The 24,071-nt window shown below is 47.2% G+C and overlaps 1 protein-coding gene across 5 annotated transcripts; it reads right to left on the minus strand.

Moving 5' to 3' along the window:
• Positions 1–278: 278 nt before the first annotated feature.
• Positions 279–22,789, minus strand: RCC1 (regulator of chromosome condensation 1). 5 transcript variants are annotated; one of them, XM_053268283.1, is made up of 11 exons: positions 22,521–22,784; positions 18,762–19,148; positions 17,849–17,918; positions 15,688–15,875; positions 14,674–14,853; positions 14,455–14,578; positions 11,994–12,116; positions 11,119–11,274; positions 8,655–8,774; positions 6,772–6,924; positions 279–2,964 (listed from the first exon to the last, which is right to left on the minus strand). In XM_053268283.1, the coding sequence occupies exons 3-11, from the start codon at positions 17,904–17,906 to the stop codon at positions 2,792–2,794; spliced, it is 1,275 nt and encodes a 424-aa protein (XP_053124258.1). In that variant the 5' UTR covers positions 17,907–17,918; positions 18,762–19,148; positions 22,521–22,784; the 3' UTR covers positions 279–2,791. The 5 variants fall into 5 exon arrangements, with proteins under 5 accessions (XP_053124258.1, XP_053124257.1, XP_053124259.1 ...); XM_053268282.1 differs by lacking the exon at positions 18,762–19,148 and having other exon boundaries at positions 22,521–22,782; XM_053268284.1 differs by lacking the exons at positions 18,762–19,148; positions 22,521–22,784 and adding an exon at positions 22,102–22,452.
• Positions 22,790–24,071: the final 1,282 nt, after the last annotated feature.

A 24,071-nucleotide genomic window follows, 5' to 3' on the forward strand; every position in this document is an offset into this window, starting at 1 on the left:
AAAGGACCACAATCTCTCTGCACACAGCTCTCTCTCCCCCACCACCACCCCAGATATTTATAACAGCTGTTTTAACAGCTGTTGCCTGGATTGGGCAGATCAGAACCCATATTCTCAATCACAACAGAGTAGACACTGCATCTTTCCTGCATCTATATAATACTGTTCTTCCCCTCCCTATTGGCCCCCAGCTTGGTTTTAACAAGAACAGAGTCTATAGTTCCACTTAAATGCCAAAGCCACCATCAACTGCCTTGGAGAAGATGCACACACAGAGCTATTACAATTAAATTTATTCCAAACGTTAGAATTTTACAGTTTGACATCTATTCAGTAAAACACCAAGCAGAGTAAGATTACTTCCCACTCCTTTACCTGCCCTCAAGTATTGCTGCAACGCAGGTTATGACAGTTCACTCCCATTTACTTCAAAACATGTTTTACATGTGTGCACGCACCTCTGTGGCAAACACTGCCAAAATATCTCACTTTCCTACTTTTCCCACCCATCCGCCACCCATCCGAAAATTGCTGTAATTTTTTAATGCAATTTTTAGAACGGCCGTTCTTGTTCAGGATCTTCCAAATGAGACTTCAAGAGAGAATGAGGCTGAAGCTATCAGAGCCCAGAACAGTCCTAATCTGGTTAATGTGTGCACACTCCGTCTATAGCTGGAACTGGGCTAGTCCTCCTCCTCTTTGCTTTCCAAAGTCTTAGAAGGGCAAGGCCTTAAAGACCCCACTAGACTCAAAGGAAAGATGGGCTAAAATATTAAAAACTGTGGCTCTAAATGGGAAGGGCCAATAAGGTAAAAGCAAGACCCTGTGATATTTTCCTCCATGCTCGATCAAGGAAACCAGCCAGCCAGACGGACAGGTCAGGTGTCCACTGTGGTTGGATGAGTGACAGAATACCAGAACCAACAGAGAGAATGTGAAATGCTAGACTTGTTCACATGCCTTAAAGCCAAGGGTTTAGCACAGGAGTGGGCAAATGTGGCCCTCTAGCTGCTGTTGAACTACAATTCCCATAATTCCCAGCCACAACAGCTGGAGGGCCAGGTTTGCCCAAGCTTGGCTTAGCAGATAGGGAGTTTGTTCACACAACTGTTAAGAGGGCCGGACAAGCATTTTACACAGCTTTGGGAGCTGTGTTCACTCCTGGTTTTGGGTCCTGTGCGAGTTAAAAGCTAGGGAGGAGAAAGAGGAAAACATGATGGTGTAAGAGGGGAGCAGAGGCTCCAATGGCAAGATCCCACCCAACGCTTTTACCCAGGATATTACCAAGGTAGGACACCACATTCAGAGCCTGTGTTTGTCCCCCACACGATCACTTTCACCTCCTCCAACCTTGCTTTAAACTTGCACACAATAGAAAATCAGGAGCCGGGTAGGATGCTTGTTCTACCCACTTAAGGGTCTTGTGAGCAAGCTCCCTCTCTGCTAAGCCAGTAGTTCCCAACCTGGGTTCCTCCAGATGTTACTGAACTACAACTCCCAGCATCTCCAGTCACAATAAATTGTAGCTGGGGGTGATGGGAGTTGTTGCTGAATGATCCAAAATTGGGAACAACTGTGCTAAGCACTGGGTTTTAATATTCAAAGAAAAACCCAAGCACAGGCATTGCTTTAAAAATTATTTTTTAAAAAAAAGAGGGTTCAAGGATGACTTGGATTGTGTTGCAATCTAGGGATGACCTTGATTTTGTTGAAAAACAGGAGGGGTAGTTGCCTTGTAGACATTAATATTGACAAACACCCTGAAGAAGACCTCACAGTAACCACTTCTTTGAATTCAGGAATTCTAGCCCCAATCTTGAAATATTTACTGAGGAAGCATATCCAAAAGGGCAAGAAACCTTGTCCCTGTGTTTCAAAATTTTCAAACCAAGTGAGAGCTTTCAACAGGGAGAGCTTTCCCCTCTGGACACTACAACACAGAGGAGAAGCTGCACTTGAGGAATGCATCTTCACCTTCCACAGACCTCTTGAGGAGTTCAGCTCCTTTTGGAAAAGTTGCTTTACAGCCCTTCTGTATGCTTGCTGCTACAGGAGCCAGACTTTAGACATTCTCATCTTTAAACATAGGTCTGTGTCACTCGCCTCTCTCAAACCCCCTTCAAGAAGCAGCTGGAAGGAAAATTCTGCATCCAATAGTGGCTTCTGTGTGTCTATCTGCTCCCAACTCTCTGTGTTTAGTCAGGGTGGCAGGGGAGGCGGAAGCCAACCTGGAGTAGACCTATATTAAAATAAGGCATTCTCTCAGGTGAATACAAGCTCGATTTCATCACAAGGAACAAACAGGAAGCTAGTGTCAAAAACAGAGAGGTGGCAACATCCTGCAATCTGGTGGGCAAAGAACTTTTTCAAAAATAAGAGAAGGAATCTAGAGGCTAAAGCAGAAATCCCCAGAGTGGACGGTGAGGTAAACTGATTACACATTCTGGAGATCTCAGCTATCCCTCAGAAATAAGCAAGGGAAATGGCAAGTAAAACGGTTAAAAATGTGGGAAATCAGTGTTTTAGAGAAGAATCCATCCCTTTTAAAAAAATATGAGAGAGTCCTTTTTCCAACCACCAGGAGCTTTGAGAGTGTAATGAGGAAAATCAATTAAATATAAACCAATTCCAGCATCAGAGAGAGTTTTTTATATGAGCTAATTCTCCTCTCCAGAAAAATATCTGGAGGTTTCACAGGAAGTTGTAAAAAGCCAGTCTTTCAAGCACCCCTGCCGAAGACTCAGGAAAGTGGTGCCCCTTGGGGGCTTCTTGCCGAGGCTGCAGAAGTTGGTCAACTCTGCCGGTCCTTGACTAGTAAAACAGTGTGCTGCCCTCCGCCCTTCACGGAGAGGACCGTGCGGTTCTGCAGCTGCTGACCCGACATCTGCACTGGGCTCCAAGCATCGTCTTCCTCCCCCGTGGCCAGCTGGAGGTTAGATCCCATTCCCCAGGCAAATGCACAACCTACAGTCAAAGGGGAGAACAGGAATGCTGTGAGGCTGAAATAGCTCTGGAGTATTCCTCAGCTGGTTGGTAAATGCATGTCCAGCTTAATCATACAATCTATAATCTGCACTCTACATTTCTGACAGCCCTCAGTTTGTTTAAGTTTCTAGATCTCAAGACTGCACACACTAAGATCATGGTTTTGAGGATTCAGCGCTGAACATATTTCATTTATCATATTTGCACACCACCCCAAACTTCTATCTCTGGGCAGTTTACAACATAAAAAACTTAAAACCAAAATAAACCTTAGAACAAATTTAAAACCATTGTCTAGTTAAAAAGCTTGGGTGAATAAATGTGTCTTTAAAGACTTTTTTTTTTAAGTTGTCAGAGACAGGGAGGCTCTTGTTTCAGCAGGGAGTGCATTCTAGAGTCTTGGGGTGGCAACAGAGAAGGCCCCGTCCCTGTGCAGCCACCAGACAAGCTGGTGACAACTGCAGACGAATCTCTCCAAATGATCTCAATGGGTGATGCGGCTCATAGTTCAGAGATGAAAGTTTGGGGCGGTGTACAAATGTGATAAATAAATAATAATACATAAATGTGATGATGATGTTCTCTTGACCCTGGGCCTAAGCTATTTAGGGCTTTACAGGTTATAACCAGCACCTTGTATTTTGCCCAGCAGCCAGTGTTGCTCTTTCAACACAGGACTGATATGGTCTCTCAGAGATGACCCGGGGGCCAACCTGACTGCCGCATTCTGTACCAACTGCAGTTTCTAGACTATGTGCAAAGGCAGCCCCACATAGAGCACACTGCAGTAGTCAAGTCTGAAGGTTACCAGCATATGGACTACTGTCCTGAGGTAGATGCAGTTGCTCAAGAAACAGATGCAGCTGGTGTATCAGCCAAAGCTGATTGAAAGCACCTCTGGTCACTGCCTCAACGTGGGATACTAGGGAGAGGTTTGGATCTAGAAGCATCCTCAGACTGCATACCTGTTCCTTCTGGGGAAGTGTGACCTCATCCAGAACCAGCAGATCAAAATTGTCTCCCGAGTTCTGATACCTCAGAATAAATACCTGTCTTATTGGGATTCAGTTTCAGTTTATAAGCCCTCATCCAGCCCATCACCACCTCCAGGCAGGCATTTAGGGAGATTATGCCTTCTTCTTCTGATGTTGACATGGAAAAATAGATTTGGGTGTAATAGATTTTGGGTGTAAATTGATAATACCCTGCACCAAATCTCCTAATGATCTCTCCCAGCAGTTTCATGTAGATGTTTTAAAGCATTGGAGACAGTATGGAGCCCTTGGGAACGCCATATAAAAGTTCACATTTTGAAAAGCAACAGTCTCCAAGGAACACCATCTGGAATCTGCCCAAGAGGCAGGAATGAAACCACTGCACTGCAAAGCAGTACTTCCCACTCTCACCCCTCTCAGATGCTCCAGAAGGATACTATGGTCAATAGTATTGAAAGCCAAGAGATCCAAAAGGACCAAGAGAGCCACACTCCCTCTGTCAATTCCCCACTGGAGATTATCTATCAGGCTGACCAAGACAGTCTCCATCCCATAGCCCATTCGAAAACCAGTTTAAAATGGGTCTAGATAATTAGTTTCCTCCAAGACTGTCTGGAGCTGGAAGGCCACCAACCTCTCAATTACCTTGCCCAGCCATGGGAGGTTGGAAACAGGCCTATAATTGCTCAACTCTGAGGGATCTAATGCAAGCTTCTTTAGAAGGGGTCTAATAATTGCCTCCTTAAGACAGGCAATTATTGAAGGCATCCTGCCTTCCCTCAGAGAAGCATTTATAGTATCTACCTCTACAACAATCCCCCTGCCAGACATTATAAGCCATGTTGTACAAGGGTCAAGAGAACAGGGGATAGGCTGCATTGCTCCAAGCAGCTTATCCACATCCTCAGGTGTTACAAACTGGAAACCTATCCAGCATAACCATATAAGAAGGGTTGCTGGACACCTCCGCATTATTTATTTATTAAACTTTTATACTGCCCCAAACTCGTGTCTCTGGGCGGTTCACAATAATAAGTATTAGACTCTGCAATAATTGTTGGCCCAAATACGAGAGATTTTATCTGCAAAGAACTCATTAAAAATATCACAGCGGGTAACTGATGGTTCAAAATTCTGATTAAAGGGAGGTGGGACATGTACTAGCCCCCTCACAACCTTAAACATCTCCACTGGACTTGAGTTTGTGGATGCAATACAGCCAGAAAAGTATTACTTCTTTGCTGCATGTATTGCCTGAACATAGGTCTTCAAATGCACTCTTTGTTGTAATCTGTCAGATTTGAATCAAGTCTTTGTCGGATTCGAGTTGAGTCTTTCTCCATTTGCGCTCCAGTCATCTACCTTGCTGCTTCAGCTCCCGTAGCCAGTTTTGAAGCAGATCAGAGAAGATGCTTATGCAGCAGCTTTATATATAAAGTATATTTGTACACTATCTCAAACTCACATCTCAGGTGAGGGTGGATTACAACAAACTTAAAGCAAGTTAAAACAGAAATTAAAGTAATTTAAAACCACAATTCTAGTATAAAAACTTGGGTAATTAAATGCATCAAGAGTCTTTTTTTAAAAGCTGTCAGAGATGGGGTCACTCTTATTTCAGCAGGGAGCGCATTCCAAAGCCTTTATATAAAGTCAAACCATCAATCCATCTAGCTCAGTATTATCGAACCCTGTTGAACACCCCCCCACCAGTTCAGTTCAGGGGGTAGTGAACATTTTTCGGTGTTAAAAAAAAATATTTTAACCTTATTCCCTTTTGGGGAGTTGCTGGAGGCAGTGGGGAGGGGTAGACGGAGGCCCCCCCTCTCCCCACCAACTTTCCTTATGCCCCCCTCTGGCTGGTTCAGCCAGCTGTTCGGCCTTCTCTGCTTGGTGGCCATTTTGGAGGCTGCGTGCCTGTGTGATTGGGCCATGTAGAGGCCGAACAGCCAGCTGAACCAGCCAGAGGGGGGGATAAGGAAAGCCGGCAGGGGGGAGGGGGAACCTCCGCAGACCCCCCTCCCCCTCCAGCAGCTCCCTGGAAGGGTGAAAACCATACACGAACCCCCCGAATATTTGGGGGATGTTCAGTTTGGGATCGGACCCAACAGGGGGTGGTTCGGTTTGACCCCGAACTGTCGAACCGAACCGGTTTGACCCCGAACTGTCAAACTGAACTGGTTTGACATTGAACTGGCTCAACATGAGCCGGTTTGCACATCCCTAGTCAAGGCTCTAACTATACTATGCCAGCAAATTTGGAGAACGACATAGTGGCCAACAGACTGGAAAAGGTTGAAGGAAACATTCAACATATAAGTTGAATAAATAAGGAGAAAGTATACAGCCTTGTCTTACTCCTTTGCCAACCTAGAACCAACATATTGAATGAAAAATAAAAGCTGAAGGAAAAAGAAAAAGAGGACGACCAGCAGCAAGGTGAATGGACTCGATTACGTCAGCACTGAGAGACCTAAAAGGCCAAGATGAAGACAGATCATCTTGGAGAGAATCTATGTGGTCACTAAGAGTCAACACAGACATGATCACATTTAATCAATCCATTTTATACTCTGCCTTTTTTGGTTAATGCACTCAAGTTGGCATTTCTAGCTTCCAGATTTTGTCTTATATCTATTTTTCGCAGATAACCATGAGGACTAGAAAGCTGGGCCAATTTTTTTTAAAATGCACTTCTGCTCCATCACCAGTTCTAGCAGCCACACTATTCCTGAACTGCAGTCAGCTTGTGGGTGCAGTGCTCCATAGCCCAGACGCTGTCCAAACTCACCATCTTCCGTGACTGCATAGCCAACACGTTCTCCGCAGGCAACGGATGTCGACTTTGGCAGTCCAGGGATGGCTATGGGTGTATTCTTCTCTGCAACTCCCTCACCCAGGCCCAGCATACCGTAGTCTGCCCTGCCCAGACTATACACTGTTCCTGTTTGAAAGCAGCAGGAATAGACTGAATACATAACTCAGCTAGCAGAAATATAAATTGCTTTATTTATCCTATTTATATAACTCCAGATGTGTGTATCCCTAGGGAGTGCACATAATTTAACACACAACAAATGTAAAAAAAGATTTTAAAACCATGAAAACAATTTTACAGAATAAAAACAGTTTAAAGTTAATTCTAACGAAAAGCCTGAGAAAACAGATGTGGCTTGAGGGTCTTTTTAAAAGCAATCGTAGATGGAAAAGCTCTTATTTGGACAGTCTATGTACTCCAAAGCCCTGGGGCAACCACAGAGAAGGCCTGGTCCCAAGTTGCCACCCAACAAGCTGGTGGCAACCATAGCTGGATCTCCCCAGATGAGCTGAATAGACAGGGTTCATGACAAAGGCAGCTCTCTCATAAGCACTGTGAATTCAAGCTGTTAAGGGCTTTATGGGTAACTAGTATTTTTAAGCCCGTTATGATTACGGGCGCTAGCTTTCTATCCCGTCTTTTCTGTCTCTCTCTCTCTCTTTCTGTCTCTTCCCCCCCCCCTTGTCCCCTCTCTCTTTTTGTTTTTTGTTTTGTTGTTGTCTCTGTTTTTGTTCTTCCTTATTTTGCTTTTACTTTTTGGGGGTGTGTGTGTGGATGAATAACGGCCAAAATGGCCCATGAGAAGGTGGCCGCCCCCGCCTATCGCCCTCCCGCGCACCCAGCTGCCGGAGCCCACCTTACCCGCTCCAGCCCGAAGGAGAAGAGAGGAACTCGGAAACAGAGCTATTCTCTGTGTTAAGCTGCTGCCCATACTGTCACAATGGACGCAATAGGCGTCCTTTGCGTCCATAGCGGCAGTTTGAGCAGTGACTTAGCACAGAGAGGAGCTCTGCTCGTGAGCTCCTCTCTTTTCCCTCGGGCTGGAGCGGGTAAGGTGGTCTTCGACAGATGGGAGGGCGATAGGCGGGGGCGGCGACCTTCTCATGGGCCATTTTGGCCCTTAATCTTTTGGGGGGGGAGCGGGGAAGGTGATTTTGAGCAGCTGGGAGGGCGGGTGAGCAGGCGGGGGCAGCGGCTGTGAGCGGGCGGGGGCCTCGTTGGCGGCTTTGCCGCCACCTCGCCCAGCTTCATTTTGGGCAGCTGGGAGGGCGGGTGAGCAGGCGGCGGCGACAGCTGTGAGCGGGCGGGGGCCTCGTTGGCGGCTTTGCCGCCACCTCGCCCAGCTTCCCTGTCCCCAGTCTCGGTCTTCCCCCGCCGCCATTGCCCTCGCCTTTTTCAGGGCGGCCGCTTCTGGTTGTCTCGGCCTCCTCTCGCCGTGCCGCAGCTTATGGCCGAGGCGGTGGCGGAGCCGCCGCCTCGGCCACTTTCCCCCGCCGCCACACACCGGCTAATGGCCGCCCGTGGCTGTGGGACACTGGTGTCTGAGGTCCTGTGTCCCTTGGGCTCTTCTGGGCCTGCGCTTCGCGCAGGCCCAGAACAGCCCAGGGAGGCAGGGACACAGATCCCCAACGTTCCAAAGCCACGGCCACTCACTTAGCCTTTTATTATATAGGATAATCAGCACTTGGTATTTTGCTCGAATTTTGATAGCAACAGTTGCTACTGCTACTGGTATTCAGAGGCGTCCTGCCTCTGAGGCTGGAGGTGACCCATAGACTAGTAGCCATTGATAGCCCTCTCCTCCGTGGATTCTCCAATGCCCTGCCAAACGCTACACAGGGCCCTTGGCTGCTCACCTTCCGAGTCCAGGCACACAGTGTGGTGCTGCCCAGCAGAGAACTCAATCCAGGATTTAGTGGAGTTCTTAAAGGCCGTCAGAATCTTTGGGGAATAGTAGGTGTCGATGTTTTGTGAACCTAGAGACAGGCAAGAAAGCCCAAGCACTTTAAACCAACATTTGTAGAGCGCTTCCCATAGCCGTAGGGTAGGTCACAAATGATTCTTAGGTCCAGCCCCGAATAGCCAAAGCTAAATAATGCGCACAGTCCCGTTGGAGCTGCACATAGGTGAGCATCTCCAGTGCACACCCCAGTGCAGGATAAGTCAATGGGAAGATTCAAATGTCTGATTCATTACATAAGCCCTTAAAACTCATAACCCAGCACAGCGCCCAGAGTTATGGAAGATTAGGGGTTCTCAGACTTGGGTCCCCAGGTGCTGTTAAGACTACAACACCCATCATCTAGAGGTCTTTGCTGCTGGGTATAATTGGGAGCTGTAGTCCAACATCTAGGAACCCACATCTGAGAACCCTAGAATTGGCTTGGAGTGCAGAACCTCAATAATAAATGGAACGGTTGCATTTCTAACCGCTTGAGCAGGATCCAGCCTGTAGAAGAGATTCCTTCTCCCTCCCTCCCTTTTCTGCTCCTCCCAAGGATTTAGGATTGTAAGATCCTTAGCAAAGAGTTCAGTTCACAGGAACAGACAAAGGAAGCTGCCTTAAACTGAGACAGACCATTGGTCCATCTAGCTCAGTACTGTCTACACCAGTGTGATTCACTGTAAGGCTTGAGGGCCAGTGGAAGACCTCATCAGCCCAAAGTGCAGCTCTCTGACCAATTGTTTATTGGGCTTGGGCAAAACTTCAGATGAGTCTGAATACTTTGCACAGTCTGCCTGTGTGGATGGACTGGGGGTTACTCTATGCTTTCCTTGATCTATCTTCAGTAAAAAGATTGCTCTGATCCCAATTTCAGAAGCACACCGCTCCTTTGATGTTGGCTGCCACAAGTTGAAGACTGATCTAGAGTCACTGACCAGGCTCCGACACGGCTTCAACAACCATAGAACTGTTTGGCTTGGGGCTTACTGTCCAGCCAGAGTCCACACAAACCAGCTCTAGACAACATTAGTCTAGAAACGCATCAGTAGCACAGTCCTTTATGAGACACATGGGGGAAAGGTTTTGCAAGTAACCCTCCAGAACCTTTTAAGTCAGCCTGAAGTCACTTCTAATTGTATGAAATTTATTAAGAAAGTAAGAGTTGCACATAGAATAATTCCTAAACCTTATAAATGTGTGACAAATCCAGATCCATATCGTCCAAAAGCTTTGATGAATCAAGATTTCAAGATCTGGACAACCATTTTTAGCTAAAAGATTAAACAGAGCTATTCCCGCTTACACTGATGAAGTTCAGAGAGGCTTTGTTCCTGGCAGAAGGTTATTGGCGAATATTAAACGTCTAGTTTGTGTTATTGGAAATTTTAACTATACTAAAAAAGAAGATGCTCAAAAAAGGGGTGTGCACGGAACCGCTCCAGGCTGTTCGAACCAAGCCGCCCCGTCCGCAGACTGGTTCTGCTAGAAATGAGGTTGAATCGGGTCACCCACCCGGTTCTAGTGCTTGTAAAGGGGAATCCAATAAAGATTCTTCTATACGAGCACCAGGGTTTTTAGGGGGGGGGGGCACGGTGGTTACATTACCTGCTACAGCAGTGGCACAGCTCCTCGGGGCCAGCAGTATTCCCCCCACCTCCACTATCTCGGGCAGGTGGGGGCCTTGGCTCAGGGCTCATGGAGGCCATTAGTGACTCATGGAGCTCATGGAGGCCATTAGTGACCTCTGCACATAGTGGAGACCACTGGCCTATGCTGACTGACAGTGGCTCTCCAAGATTACCTTACCCCTGCTAACTGAGCAAAGAGGCACCTTTTATGTTAAGCAGGAGGAGCAACTGACCCTCTCCAACCCCAGCACAGCATCGCTCCAGTGACTGTTGCTAGTGTCTACCTTAGGTTTCTTTTTAGATTGCAAGCCTTTTTGGGACAGGGAACCATCTTATTTGTTTTTCTATGTAAAATAAAGAACTTTGAGAACTTTTGTTGGGAAGTGGTACATAAGGAGGTGGTGGTTTCAGGAACGGACTTTCCCAGTCTTACTTGGAGATGCTACCAGGAATTGAACCTGGGACCTCCTGCATGCAAGCAGACACTTTGCCACTGAGCTACAGTTCCATCCCCAACACTGGACCATATGAAGCTGCCTTAAACAGAGTTGGACCCTTGGTCCATCTAGCTCAGTCTCATCTACACTGACTGGCAGCATCTCTCCAAGGTTTCCGCAAGAATCTCTCCCAGCCTTACCGGAGATGCTGCCAGGGGCAGAACTGGGGACCTTCTCCATGCAAAGCAGGGGCTCACTGCCACTGAGCTACGGCTTGAAGATCCTGAGCCTAGCTGAGGCAGTAACTCACCCAGCTGGTAATAATTGGAGAGGCCAAACCCAATGACATGTCCCTCCTCAGTGATGGCAATGGTGGAGTAAGAGCCACAGAAGACGTCCCGAACGTGTCCCTTGGTCCTACAGCCTTTCTGCTTGAAGATGACAGGTTGTGGGAGCAGCAGCCGCTCTGGAAGAGGGAAGAAGACGTTGAGGGACTGGGTGAACAGGAGGCAGTGCAAGTGTGGGGGAAATTCATGTGTGGCCTGAACAGCCAGACTGGCAGGAGTTTCGCCCAGCCCTACCCGAAGATGCAGGTCTCAGGGACTGAACCTGGGACTTTATGCATGCAGGCACTGAGCTGCAGCCCCATCCCCTAAGGGGAATAGCTTACAGTGCTCACACATGTAGTCTCCCATCCAAATGTAAACCAGGGTGGATCCTGCTTAGCAAAGGAGACAATGCATGCTTGCTACCACAAGACCAGCTCTCCTCCCATGTCTTTTGAGACCGGAAACCACTTTGTTTTCTCTTCGGCTATGTAAAGCACTTTGGGGATTTTTTGTTGAGAAGTTATATATAAATATTTTCAACGACCATATTTACCCGAATTCAAGAGGAGGTTCCCCCCAGTTCTCTCCTGTTAAGTGAGTGAGTGAATGGATGAGAATATGAATTTCTTATATTCAGAGTCCTCTTTCTTGTCGGTAAAAACAGCTATAACCTGAATTTAACCTCTATCTTTTAAGGTGTTGTCTTAAACTCAGAGCTGCCTTCTATTCGGGAAAATGCAGTAATAATCCCAGTCCATCACCACCATCCCAAGGCAATGCCTCTGCTCTGAGTCCAGTTAGTCACACAGAAACTCCTCACCAAAGCAACAGAATTAAGCATATGGCGACAACCTACCCAATCCTTTCCTTCCTCCTCGGACAGTGAAGACTGGATGCACTCGCCCCAGCTGGCCATTGTCTCCACAGCCGCAGGTGTAAAGGATGCCCGTCATGGACACTAATGCCAAGTGATGGCTCCCTGGGAAGCCAAGGCAAAGACAGGGAGAACTGCATCACCTGCAACTCAAAAGGTTTTCCACCCACCACCCGACATTACCCCTAACAGTCCTGCAGAATTCCACCGTAAGGCAAAAAGGTAAAGTGTGCCGTCAAGTCAGTGTCACTCCTAGTAACCACAGAGCCCTGTGGTTGTCTTTGGTAGAATACAGGAGGGGTTTACCATTGCCTCCTCCTGTGCAGTATGAGGCGATGCCTTTCAGCATCTTCCTATAGCGCTGCTGCCCAATGGGGACTCGAACAGGCAACCAACTTGGGTAATTTTATATGAATAGATTTAGGATCCACGAGAGCAATTTTGGTTGCTTGCGTGAGGGGGAATTGAGAGTCAGAATAATTCTGCCAGCCTTAAGAGGAGGTACTGTATAGCAGAACTGCTCAACTTCGGCCCACCTGCAGATGTTGGCCTACAATTCCCATAACCCCTGGCTATTGGCCACTGTAGCTGGGGATTATGGGAATTGTAGTCCAAGAACAGCTGGGGGGCCTAAATTGAGCAGGCCTGGTGTCAAGAAGCAGCCGTGTCAAGAAGAATGGTGCCAATTCTTCATTACGAGCCCTGCCACCTATTGCTGCTTCATCTGGGGTTGTCCAACTGCAGTTGCGACCAGCTTGTTTGGCACCTACTCAGGGACAGGTCTTCTCCATTGCTGCCCCGAGAGTCTGGAATGTGCTCCCTACTGAAACCAGAGCCTTCCCCTCTCTTACAGCTTTTAAAAGGTCATCAAGACACATTTGTTCACCCAGGCTTCTAATTAGGCACATAGATTTTAACGTTGCTTTAAATTCTGAATTGTTTTCACATTTCAATTTTGTTTTGATTTGTGCTGTCCTGCCTAGAGACGTGAGTTTTGGGCAGTATATAAAAAATATGTTAAATAAATAAATCTCATCTCCTTACTACCTTCCGGCCTAGTCACCTGAAGACAACATCTGTCTCCTTTAAGGACTCCCAGGGTCAGTGTTTTGTGTGACAGGGATTCCCAGATGCTGTTGACTACAACTCCCAACATCCTCAGCCAAAGGCCATTGCAGTTGGGGATGCTGGGAGTTTTAGTCAACAACATCTGGGAATCCCTGTTACAGGGAGCACTCCTCAAGATGCTTCACAATTGCTTTATATCCGGGGTTAGGCAACCTTGGCTCTCCAGCTGCTGTTAGACTACAACTCCCATAATCCCCAGCCACCATTTATTGTGGCTGGGGGTGATGGGAGTTGCAGTTCAACAGCAGCTGGAGAGCCAAGGTTGCTTTATCCCTCCTTTATATGGCACATTTCATAATGATTACCAAGGGCTGCCATGCACCTAAACCAGTACCTTCCATTTCAAAATTCAAGCAAGGTAAAGGCAGCCCTTTACACAGTGGAAACTCTAGAGTTGGGTGCACGGCTTTGGCCCTCCTACAGATGTTGGACTATGACTCCCATCATCCATAACTATTGGCCACCGTTGCTGGGGGTGATGGGAGTAGTAGTCCAACAACACACGGGACATGGTGTGACCCTGCTGTACTGGACACTCAGGATGGACACTCCAGGCACAAGCCTGCACAGCCTAAGGCCTGGGGGCTGGATGTGGCCAGCGGGGGCTTTTTTGCCTGCCCACATGAGACCAGATGGCCTCCACCTGCACCTGGTCTGGAACCCATGGCCACCACACCTCATCCCCTTTTCACCTCGCCTCCTCCCCCCCCCCCAACTCTAAGCCTCTACCCCCTTGCTTTCATTGATTTTTTAATAATAAATTATACAGAAGGACCTCATGACTCACAGGTTCAGCATCCATGGTTTTGTATCTCTGCGGTCGGGTAATTGACACCCTACCTTGGTATACGTGTGTGGGGGTTGGGTGGGGTTTCGTGTATCTGCAGATCGGGGGTGGCGGGAAATGACCTCAGAAGTCATTTCTGGCCATTTTGTGGTTCTTTTTAAAAGAAAAAAAACCATGATTATTCGCCAAAAAATGGCAGAACTGAGTCTCTTGGGGGGCATTGCTGGACTGCTGGAAACCTGTGGAGCACAGTAGGACACTTTCTTGGCTTTTTTCAGTGGGGTTCCCCCCCCCTTCAGAACCTAAGGCCCAAATTTTCACTGATTTCCAATACCTGGCATTTGCAGCTTCAGTATCCACGGTACTTGCTGAGAACGGAACCCCCACAAATACCAAAGTCTTCCTTGTAATGCAATAATTAAGGCACTAAAAAGGACCTCGGCCCCCACACAGCAAGTCAGGGTCACTCTGGCCCACCAGGGCATTTGAGTGGGCATGGCTGCTCCAGCACAACTCGCCGCCACTCACCTGAGGCAATCTTGACGATCGGCACATTCAGCTGCAGCTCCACAGGAACAGAGCTGCCGCTTGCAGACGCAAGCCCCTCTCCACCCTTCAAAGGAGCCAGTAAGCCAATAACGCCGTTCTCGTCCTGAGCGGAGGCACACAGACAAGCATGCAATGAGAAAAGAGTGGCCTCCACCCAGAAGAAAAAGCCCGAGCCAAGGATCGCAGCAGCCAACGCACCCGGAAAGCTCCCCAGATGAAGACACGCCCATCATCCGTCAATGCCGCCGTGTGGCTGTCACCAGCAGACACCTGCACCACCTTCTCAGTCAGGTCCACGAGCCCCGGGACAGAATCAGACCCCTCTTCCGAAGTGTCCCGCCCCAAGGCACCCTCGTCATTGCAGCCAAAGGTGTAGATCTGGGAACAGAAAAGGCCATACGGTGGGGGGAGAAATCCAAGAGGAACCCCAGGGAAACATGTCTTCCCCATTTCAGTTACAAGACTGAGGTCGGGTGGCAATCTGGGAAGAAACCATCTTGTAATGCCAGCAAAGTGTAGCAGTTAGAGCAGGCTCACACAACTTTGGCCCTCCAGATTGTTGGGACTACAACTCCCATAATCCCCAGCCTCCATGGCCAATAGCCAGGGATGATGGAAATGGTAGTCCTCCGTGAATTTGTCTAAGCCCCTTTTAAAGCCATCCAAGCTAGTGGCCATCACCACACCCCATGGCAGAGAATTCCACACTGTGTGAAAAAATACTTCCTTTTGTTAGTCCTAAATTTCCTGGCTTTCAGATTCAGGAGATGACCCCAGTTCTAGTGTTTTGAGAGAGGGAGAACAATCTCTCTCTGTCCACTCTCTCTACTCCATTTATAATTTCATAGACTTCTGTCTTGTCTCCCTGTAGTCACCTCTTTTCCAGATGCTGAAGCCTTGCCTCGGAAGGAGGATGCTGCAGGCCCCCGATGATCTTGGTTGCCCTCTTCTGCACCATTGCCAGTTCCTCCCTTCCCATCCCTTTTCCTTTTCAAATTATGTCTATTAGACTGTAAGCCTGCAGGCAGTGTGTGTTTCATTTTTCAATTCTACATACAGCACCTAGAAAAATTACTGGTGCTTCATAAACAACCACCCTGCAGGTTAGGCCTTGCCACTATTTTAAACACAAGGCAGCACTCGGTAGGTTATAACCACTCTCAATGTGGCATGTGACTCCGATGCAGGCAACAGCAAGTATTCCAGACTCACTTTGCCTGTTCCACTGAGGCACACCGTGTGAACCCCTCCCGCTTCCGCCTGGATGATGTTTTCAGGTAGCTCCACCAGGGCAGGTCTCTTCCTCGCAAGCACGTCAGGTCCAAGGCCCAGCTGCCCAAGGTCACCCTGTCCAAGGGTCAACACCAGCCCTGGCTCTGTGCAGTGTGAGTGGTGACTGACTGGATCATAGAAGGGAGGAGACAGAAAGGGAAGGAAATTTTCAGTGCAGACAGCAGGGGATGGGCCAGAGAAGAGCAATCAAATGCATGCGGCAAGCCAAGGATGCAAGATCTGAGGCTGCAGCAACAATCTATTACTAGCTGGGCCGGGCGCAGAACATCTGCGCCTCTAGTTCTTCCCTTCCCACCTGTTGCCATTTTCTTCCCCGGCCACGGCCGTCGTTTTCCCCCACCCGCTGCTATCTTCTCTCCCCCCGCCCCACAAGCTGTCCACCAGTGAAGCCGCTTTCCTCTCCCCCTGCCGGCAGCTCACTTGCGAACTCTTGCGAGAGCTGCTACACATGGGATTAGTGACAGGTACACCTTAGAGAAATAGACAGATGTGCAGAATCCCCTGTCCCCCTTAGGGCCAGAAAAATGATTATTTTGGATCTCTGGACAGTGGGTTGGATATGTTTTTAGTAACATGAATACCAAAAAAAGAAAAAGAAGAAGAAGAAGGAAAAAGGCCTGATTTTTTAAAATTGAATTTTTAAAAATTTCAACTAATGCAAGTTTCTTTTTTTAGAAAGAAAATTAATATATATATATATATATCCTGCCCCTCCGGTACACTACTACTTGGGAAGGCTCACAATAACCTAGTTGAAACTGAAATCTGGTCTTGTGGTAGCAAGCATGAAAGGTCCCCTTTGCTAAGCAGCATCTGACCTGGTTTGCATTTGAATGAGAGACTACATGTGAGCACTGAGAGATATTCTAATTAGCGGATGGGGCCACTCTGGGAAGAGCACCTGCATTTTTGCATGCAGAAGGTTCCAAGATCTCTCCCTGCCATCTCCAAGATTGTGCTGGCAGAGACTCCTGCCTGCAACCTTGGAGAAGCCACTGCCAGTCTGGGTAGACAATACTGAGCTAGATGGACCAATGATCTTACTTGGTAAATGACAGCTTCCTATGTTCCTAAACATACTCTCTTTTAAAAATGAACTTATTGACTTTCTTATGAAAGGCTGCCTTTCTTTCTACAGGAACTTAGGAAGTTGCCTTCTATTGAGTCAGGCCAATGGGCCACCTAGGTCGGTATTGTCTCAACTGACTGGCAGTACAGTATATACTATATTATAAATAATAAATATAACAACTTTCCACACATTGGAATTTCCCTCGTCTTTCCACAAATTGTCCCAGATGGCTCACGACAAACACTTTTTTTTTAACACACACACACACACACACACACACACACACACCCCTCAGTTTCCGTGGGGTTCCATTCGCCCCTAAATATGGAGGGTAGTGGTGGTGGAAGTGTCCTACAGTTCTCTGCAGGTCTCCAGCTGTCCAACAATGCCCCCCCCCACCGCCAAAGTACAAACGGCGCCATTTTCCCATGAAAAATCAGTGTTTTCTGAGACTGTAAAACAAATGAGCCACAAAATGGCACTGCTTCCTCAAAATTGTGGGCAGAAATAAACTTGAAGGTCATTTCTGGCCACCCCCAACCCACAGATACACAAATTTAACCCTTTAACCACCACCACCACCCCGTGCATGCTGAGGTCGGGTCTCAATTACCCGACTACAGATACGCAAAACTGTAGATGTCAGATCTGCAAATGTCGAGGCTTGCCTTTACGTATGTACATGCTGCAGCAAAGTCACACCTCAGATTAGCTTCACTCCCCCCCAAAAAACCCCCAAACCCTGCATGTTACAACTGCAAGCCATAGCAGCACTAAAGGGTAAAAAGGCATAAAAGACTGGGGTTCTGTGTTCCCTGAATTGGGGATTCCCAGAAGTTGTTGACTACAACTCCCATCACCCACAGCAGCGACATCTTTTGGTTGAGGATGATGGGACTTGTAGTCAACAAAATCTGGGAATCCCTATTGCATGGAACAGTGCTTGGGACCATAGAACATTCCCTGAACAAATCAAACTGGAACAAGGCATCAAGTGCCACACCTTACCTTTTGTCCGCTTCACCTTGGGAGCACTGTCTTTGTCCAACATCCGTTTCCTTGGCATGTTTTTTTAATACTGAGGAAGAACAGGGGGGGAAAGTGGTGAAAAATATTCCTGATAACATACTGATTTGATTAAACAGAGGACACGATGCAGTAATGAGGAGATATTTAAATGATGAAGGGGTATTCAAAACAGGGCTGGAAAAATCTCAGGCACCAGGAAGTCATGGTGCCTAGAAATTTAACCACGGCACCAGTGTTCCCTCTAAGAGGGAATCCCAGTTGCTGTTGACTACAGCTCCCAGAATCCCTAGCTGAACTGGGCTTTGGCTGAGGATGCTGGAAATTGTAGTCAAAAACATCTGGGATTTTCTGTTAGAGGTAACATGGTATGGCACCAAGAGTAGGATATTCAGAGATGTTTACCCCATGCAGTCCTGTTTCTGTTCTAAGTACGTCACTTGTAAAAGGGGATAAATAGGGCTGTGCAACTTTGGCCTTCCACTTGCTTTGGGACTACAACTCCCACCATCTCCAGCCACAGTGGCCAATAGTCAGGGATTATGGAGGAGGGCCGCAGTTGTGCAGCCCTGGGATAAAGGGAAGCCCATTCCCTCCCACCAACAATGTTCATCTCTAAGTCCGGTAATTTTGTCAAGGCTCCATTGTCTGGCTCCTAAATGTTTGGGCTTGCTCCTAGATCCACAGAAAAATTGGTAAGGCCTGATTTAAATAGGAAAAGCTCTTCAAACACACGGCTTTCCTGCAATTTACTTTTGAATATGTCCAAGAGCAGGCCTCTTTTCCCCAACCCCCACCCCTGCAAAATAAGAGGGCACACTTAAGCAGAAGAAGAAGGGGCAGACAGGAACTTGAACAGATTGCAGCTACTTGGATTTTCTGCAGCATCACATACCTGGCTGAAGGTAAGCAGACAGAAGAAGCAGCACCACACCATGGAGACGGAATCCAACTGATTCCACCATGGAATCAGTTAATGGCTATTTGCCATGACAGAAATGGCACCTCCCATTCCTAGAGGCAGTATAGCACTGAACGCCAGTTGCTGAAGACCAACAAGGAAAAGGGGCTGCTGTCTTCATGCCCTGCTTGTGGGCACCCCAGGAACATTTAATTGGCCACTTCAGGAAGTAGGATGCTGGACTAGATGCACTTTTGGTCTGATCCAGCAGGATTCTTCCTATGCTCTTCAATTGCTGCTGAGAGCAAGCAGACTGATGGATCCAGCTCTCCAAACTGTTCAGGTTTTGCAGGAAGACGACACACACAGGGACACAGGAAGCTGGATAGATCCAAGTCAGACATTTGGTCCATCTAGCTCAGTGGAAGAGAGCATGCGTTGCCCCCTTTGCTAAACAAGGTTTATCTTGGTTTGCATTTGGATGGGTGAATACACACAAGCATCGGCTGCTGCAAGATATTCCCCTTGGGGAGAGGGGCCATAGCTCAAACGAAGAGCATTTACTTCTATGCAGAAGGTCCCAGGTTCACTCCCTGCCAGCATCTCCAGCTAGGGCAGGGAAAGAAAAAGGCTCCTACCAAATACCTGGGAGAGCTGCTGATGGACCAATGGCCTGACTCAGTAAGAGGCAGCTTTCTGTGTTCCTACTGTCTATCCTGACTGGCAGCAGCTCTCCAAGATTTCAGGCAGGAGTCTCTCTCCTTGGAGATGCCAGGGGCTGAACTTGGGATACAAAGGAGATGGCCTGCCACCAAACTGTGTATGGCCAACCCCCATTCCTCCCCCCCCCACCTCACACACACACATTTTGGCAACTTCTGCTTCCCTTTAAAATAGTGGCTCACTCAACTCAGCAGGGGGAGAGCAACTGTCCCTATTCAACACAACATAAGCATCCTTCGAGCAGTTATGGCTGATGTCTCTGAATGTGAGCCTTTCAAGGACAGGAAACCATCTTCTCTCAGTTATTATGCTTTCTATGTAAGCCACTTTGAGAACTTTGTTGAAAACCAATATACAAATAAATACAAATTCTGAAGACCCTACAACCAAAGGGGAAAGTCTGCACAGAGTTTCCACCCATCCCTGTTTTAATGGCACGTGTTTGGGCCTCTCTCAGGCCAAGAAGACAACTGCAGTCATGTCAAAAGTCAAATCAGTCTCCATCTGCCATGCAGCCTAACAAAAAGGAGCATTATTTTAAACTCAGCTCCTCACAGACCCCAGGGCCACCTGTTCAATCCTCTCAGCCATTTGGCAATGCCCAGGAAAGAGGGGCATTAGAGAGAGAAAGCATGGAATTGCTATTTTTTTTTAAGCAAGGGATGTTAGAAAGCACTTGTAGACATCACACACTGGTGCCTTCAGAAATGCTTAAAAAGCACGGTTTTCAAATCTAACAAATATGGCGTGTGCATGCTCACAAGTTTGTTTATGTCTGTTCACTTTAATTTTAGATCCCACTCAGGTTGAATCAGGACAGTCCCACTCTGAATGCATGTGCTCACACACTGCCTTGATACTACTGCCCAGAACAAAATCCATTCCACACACAGATTTAGAAAATTCGAGAGAACCAGTTGTCCCTCTAATTTTTTTCATCTGTTTGGAATGAGTTTTGTTCTGCGCAGCAGTATCAAGGCAGTGTGTGAGCATATGCATTCAGAGTGGGACCTTCCTGATGCAACCTGAGCGGAATCTAAAATTAAGTGAGCGGATATAAAAAAAAACTTGTGAGTGCATGCACATGTGCAGACCTTAGAGAGAACACCGGGAATATCTGAACAGAGGAACAAAGAACATGAGTGGAACAATAATTCAATGTGACATACTTTTGTAGAATGCAGACCAAGGTAACCAATATTTGCTGTGTGTCTCGAAGCAGCACATACTAGTGAGCTGGTTAGATCAAGCCTCCTTCTTTCATACCAACGTTCTGCACTCAGTAGGGTATGCTGATACCCAAGTTTCCAGAACGTTTGCTTCGTTTGCATGAAGCCAAGTGAACACCAAGTGAAATGCACTGATTTAATTTAAACATATTTGCAAAAATTGAGCTTTTATTATTATTGTTTGTTTACAGGGTAATGAGAAGGTGTGCCTATGGTGCTCTTTGGCAGATGCAGCTAGCATATTTTAAAAAACTTATTTTTGCCATTTCACAGAAAGCTTCTAATTCATTAGAACACATTGATCATGTGTACCTCCAGTGACTGTTGCTGGTGTCTATCTTGTGTTTTTAGAATGTGAGCCCTTTGGGGACAGGGAGCCATCTTATTTATTTATTATTTCTCTGTGCCTGATCCATTTTTGGAAGGGCGGTATAGAAATCGAATTATTATTATTATTATTATTAATAATAATAATAATGTTTACTATGTTTATGTTGATGCTGTTCTGTCACGGCCTATGGCTTGTACTAAAGTTTTGTCTCATCATAATCATACTGTAACCAGTAAAATCTCTCTCTGAAAATTCCTACCCCAATTATCTTCAAATTATGTTGCAGTATTTACTCCCTACCATTATGGTTTACATTATCAGAGGGTTCTCTAGTTGTGCTTTGAAAACATGGTCCAATACGTTCCGTAAAAATATGTCCAATTGGGCTGCAGTGCCCCACATAAGGCAACACCTTATAGAACGAAACAGGTGGCAAACCATACTCAGAAGTATGACTCAAAGCTGCAAGCCTATGCACACTTACCTAGAAGCAAGCCACTATAAGGGAAGGTGGTGACACATATATAAAAATATGAAGGGCGTGGAAAGACAGAAGTTTTTCTTCCTCTTTCACAATACTAGAACTGAGTCACCCAATGAAACTGAGGAGCAGTAGGTATCAGGAAGTTTTTTTTTAAATCCATAAATCTTCCATGCATAATGGAAATCCCTGTCTTCCATGCATAATTAGCTTATGGAATTAACTGCCTCAAGATAACATAGATAGCCACTGCAATACTTGAACTGTGGAGACAGGGTGTGTGTGTCTGTGTGTGTGGAGTCTTATAGATGGAATCTATAAGATTCCTCCATGAGTACCTCAGATTTTAGCCACATCCCAACCAGCCTTGAAGTCTTCTACAAAACAATAGCTAACAAAAAAAACAAAACAAAAGGGGCAGGTCTGCTCTGCTCCCTACTCCCGTAATCCCAGCACTGGGATTACATGGAGAAAGGAGAAATACTTTAGTCTGATCCAGTAAAGACCTTCTTAAAGCTTATATCCTCTGCGGGGGACACACCCGCCCCCTCTTTTTCTCTCTCTCCTTACATCCTTCCTCCCTTTCTCAACTCTCCAGGTAGACGCTTGGTTGAGTTTGAATTTCCCGCGCAGGCGCCGCGGTGCTGACCCTCCCCGCAGTTTGTAAGTTGTCTGGGGAAGACGGAAAAACGAGCGGGCCTGGCGGACACGCGAGAGAACTTCCTCCCGGGCAACGTTCGGAGTGCGCGCCCGGCCTCGCCTGATTGGCCCGCGAATTGTTACTTGGCGTTCCACCCGCGGAACGTTCAGACCCCCGACGACATCGCGACTTGCTTCCACCACGTGGGGCCAAGCCCGGGCCCTTTTGCAACTTCAGAGCCACTGGAACGGAAAACCTGGCCTCCTCGCCACCCGCGGCTCACTCGCCACCCCCACTACCCAACGCCCGGGATGTCTCTACCCGACTGCGGCGCAGTCAGCAGGCTCACCTCTGTCTTTGTCTCTTCAACCCCCTGAAGTCTGCCAAGACTCACTCTGGATTGCCCCCCGGCAACCGGAGTCTGTAGGAGCATGCGCATTGAGGGGCCCGGGTGCTGTTGCCATTGGCTGTCGGCGGAGGAGGGGGGAAAAATCAATTAAACTCACGCGCCGCCTACCGGCCGCAATTTTTAAAAGCAGACCATCCCCCTCCCCTATGAGGTGTGCGCGTAAACAGCAGAGGAAGCCTCAGATCCCCGCAACCCGATCAGAAAAACGTAGGCGAAAATATTATGAGTCAGAACTAGTTCGCGTTGCTGCCCATTTTTCACCTGCACGCGCAACTCCTTTAGTAACTCCTTCCTGATTGGCCGCACGTACTCGGAAGCTCGTTCCAAGAGGAAGGCCATAGAGCACGGGGTCTAATCTGTCCTGAGGCTCTCCAGCTAGGACTACAACTCCCATCATCCTTTGCGATGGCCTCCAAGCTAGATAGTTGAACAGGATTAGAGGCCAAATTTGCAGATGGCACTATTTAGGGTAGTGAAATCCACAACAGACCGTGAGGAGCTCCAAAAATCTCTCTCCAAACTGGGCGATAAATGGCAATGTAAACAAATTAATGGAGGATAGGGCTGTCTATGGCTGCCAGCCTGAACAGATGTATATTTTCATCAGGATCAGAGGTGGGATGCCCCTGAATACCAGTTGCTGGGGAACACTAGCAGGAGGGGGTGGTCCCCCCCACTTGTGGGCTGCCCACATGCACCTGGTTGGCCACAGAATACTGGGCCTTTGGCCTAATTCAATAGGGCTTCTTATGTTCTTATCCACCTCAAAGCTGCATTTTCTTTATTATCTATACTTGTGTACACTGTACACTCATTGTACAAGTGTTGAACATAAAATGTGAATGGGGCTACAATCTGCAGTTGTCCCAATATGCTGGAAGCATAGTACTCTCAAATTTACAACTTGCTTTCCTCAAACGGTGAACTAGACAGCTACAAACCAAACAAGAACACAAGAGAACCATCAGTCACTGGAAATGATGGAATAGCAGGTAGCTCCCCTGCAATGCGACCTTGTCAATAGTATCTTGCCTGCAGATGTTGCTGGTAGTACACATCTGTCAAGAAAACCAGGACTGCACAACTCCAGCTGTTTCTGGACTACAGCTCCCAGCCACAATGGACAATACTGAAGAATGATGGGAGTTGTAGCCCAACATATGCAGGAACGTCAAAGTTTGCAGCCCTTTTGGCCTAGACCAGCTTATATATTTTGTTTGGAGAGTTTTAAGAGCTCAGTTTACTGAAAGTGCACTCATTATGTAAAACTTTTCCCCTAGGTGGTTCAACCCTAGCCATTTGGTGGGGGGTGGTTATAATAGGACAATATGTCAATTTAATGAATGCAAATAGAGGAACACTTATCTCCCCATTTTTAGCCTACTCTTCAGTAGGCTTATGAGAGAGAGAATGTTGTGTGTGTGTGTGTTCCTCCCCCCCCCCATCAGCTTCAGTCCTGGACAAATATGTTTATGATGGCAGACACAAGCT

The sequence above is a fragment of the Hemicordylus capensis genome, chromosome 7 (assembly GCF_027244095.1).
Source record: "Hemicordylus capensis ecotype Gifberg chromosome 7, rHemCap1.1.pri, whole genome shotgun sequence".
NCBI classification, from domain to species: Eukaryota; Metazoa; Chordata; class Lepidosauria; order Squamata; family Cordylidae; genus Hemicordylus; species Hemicordylus capensis.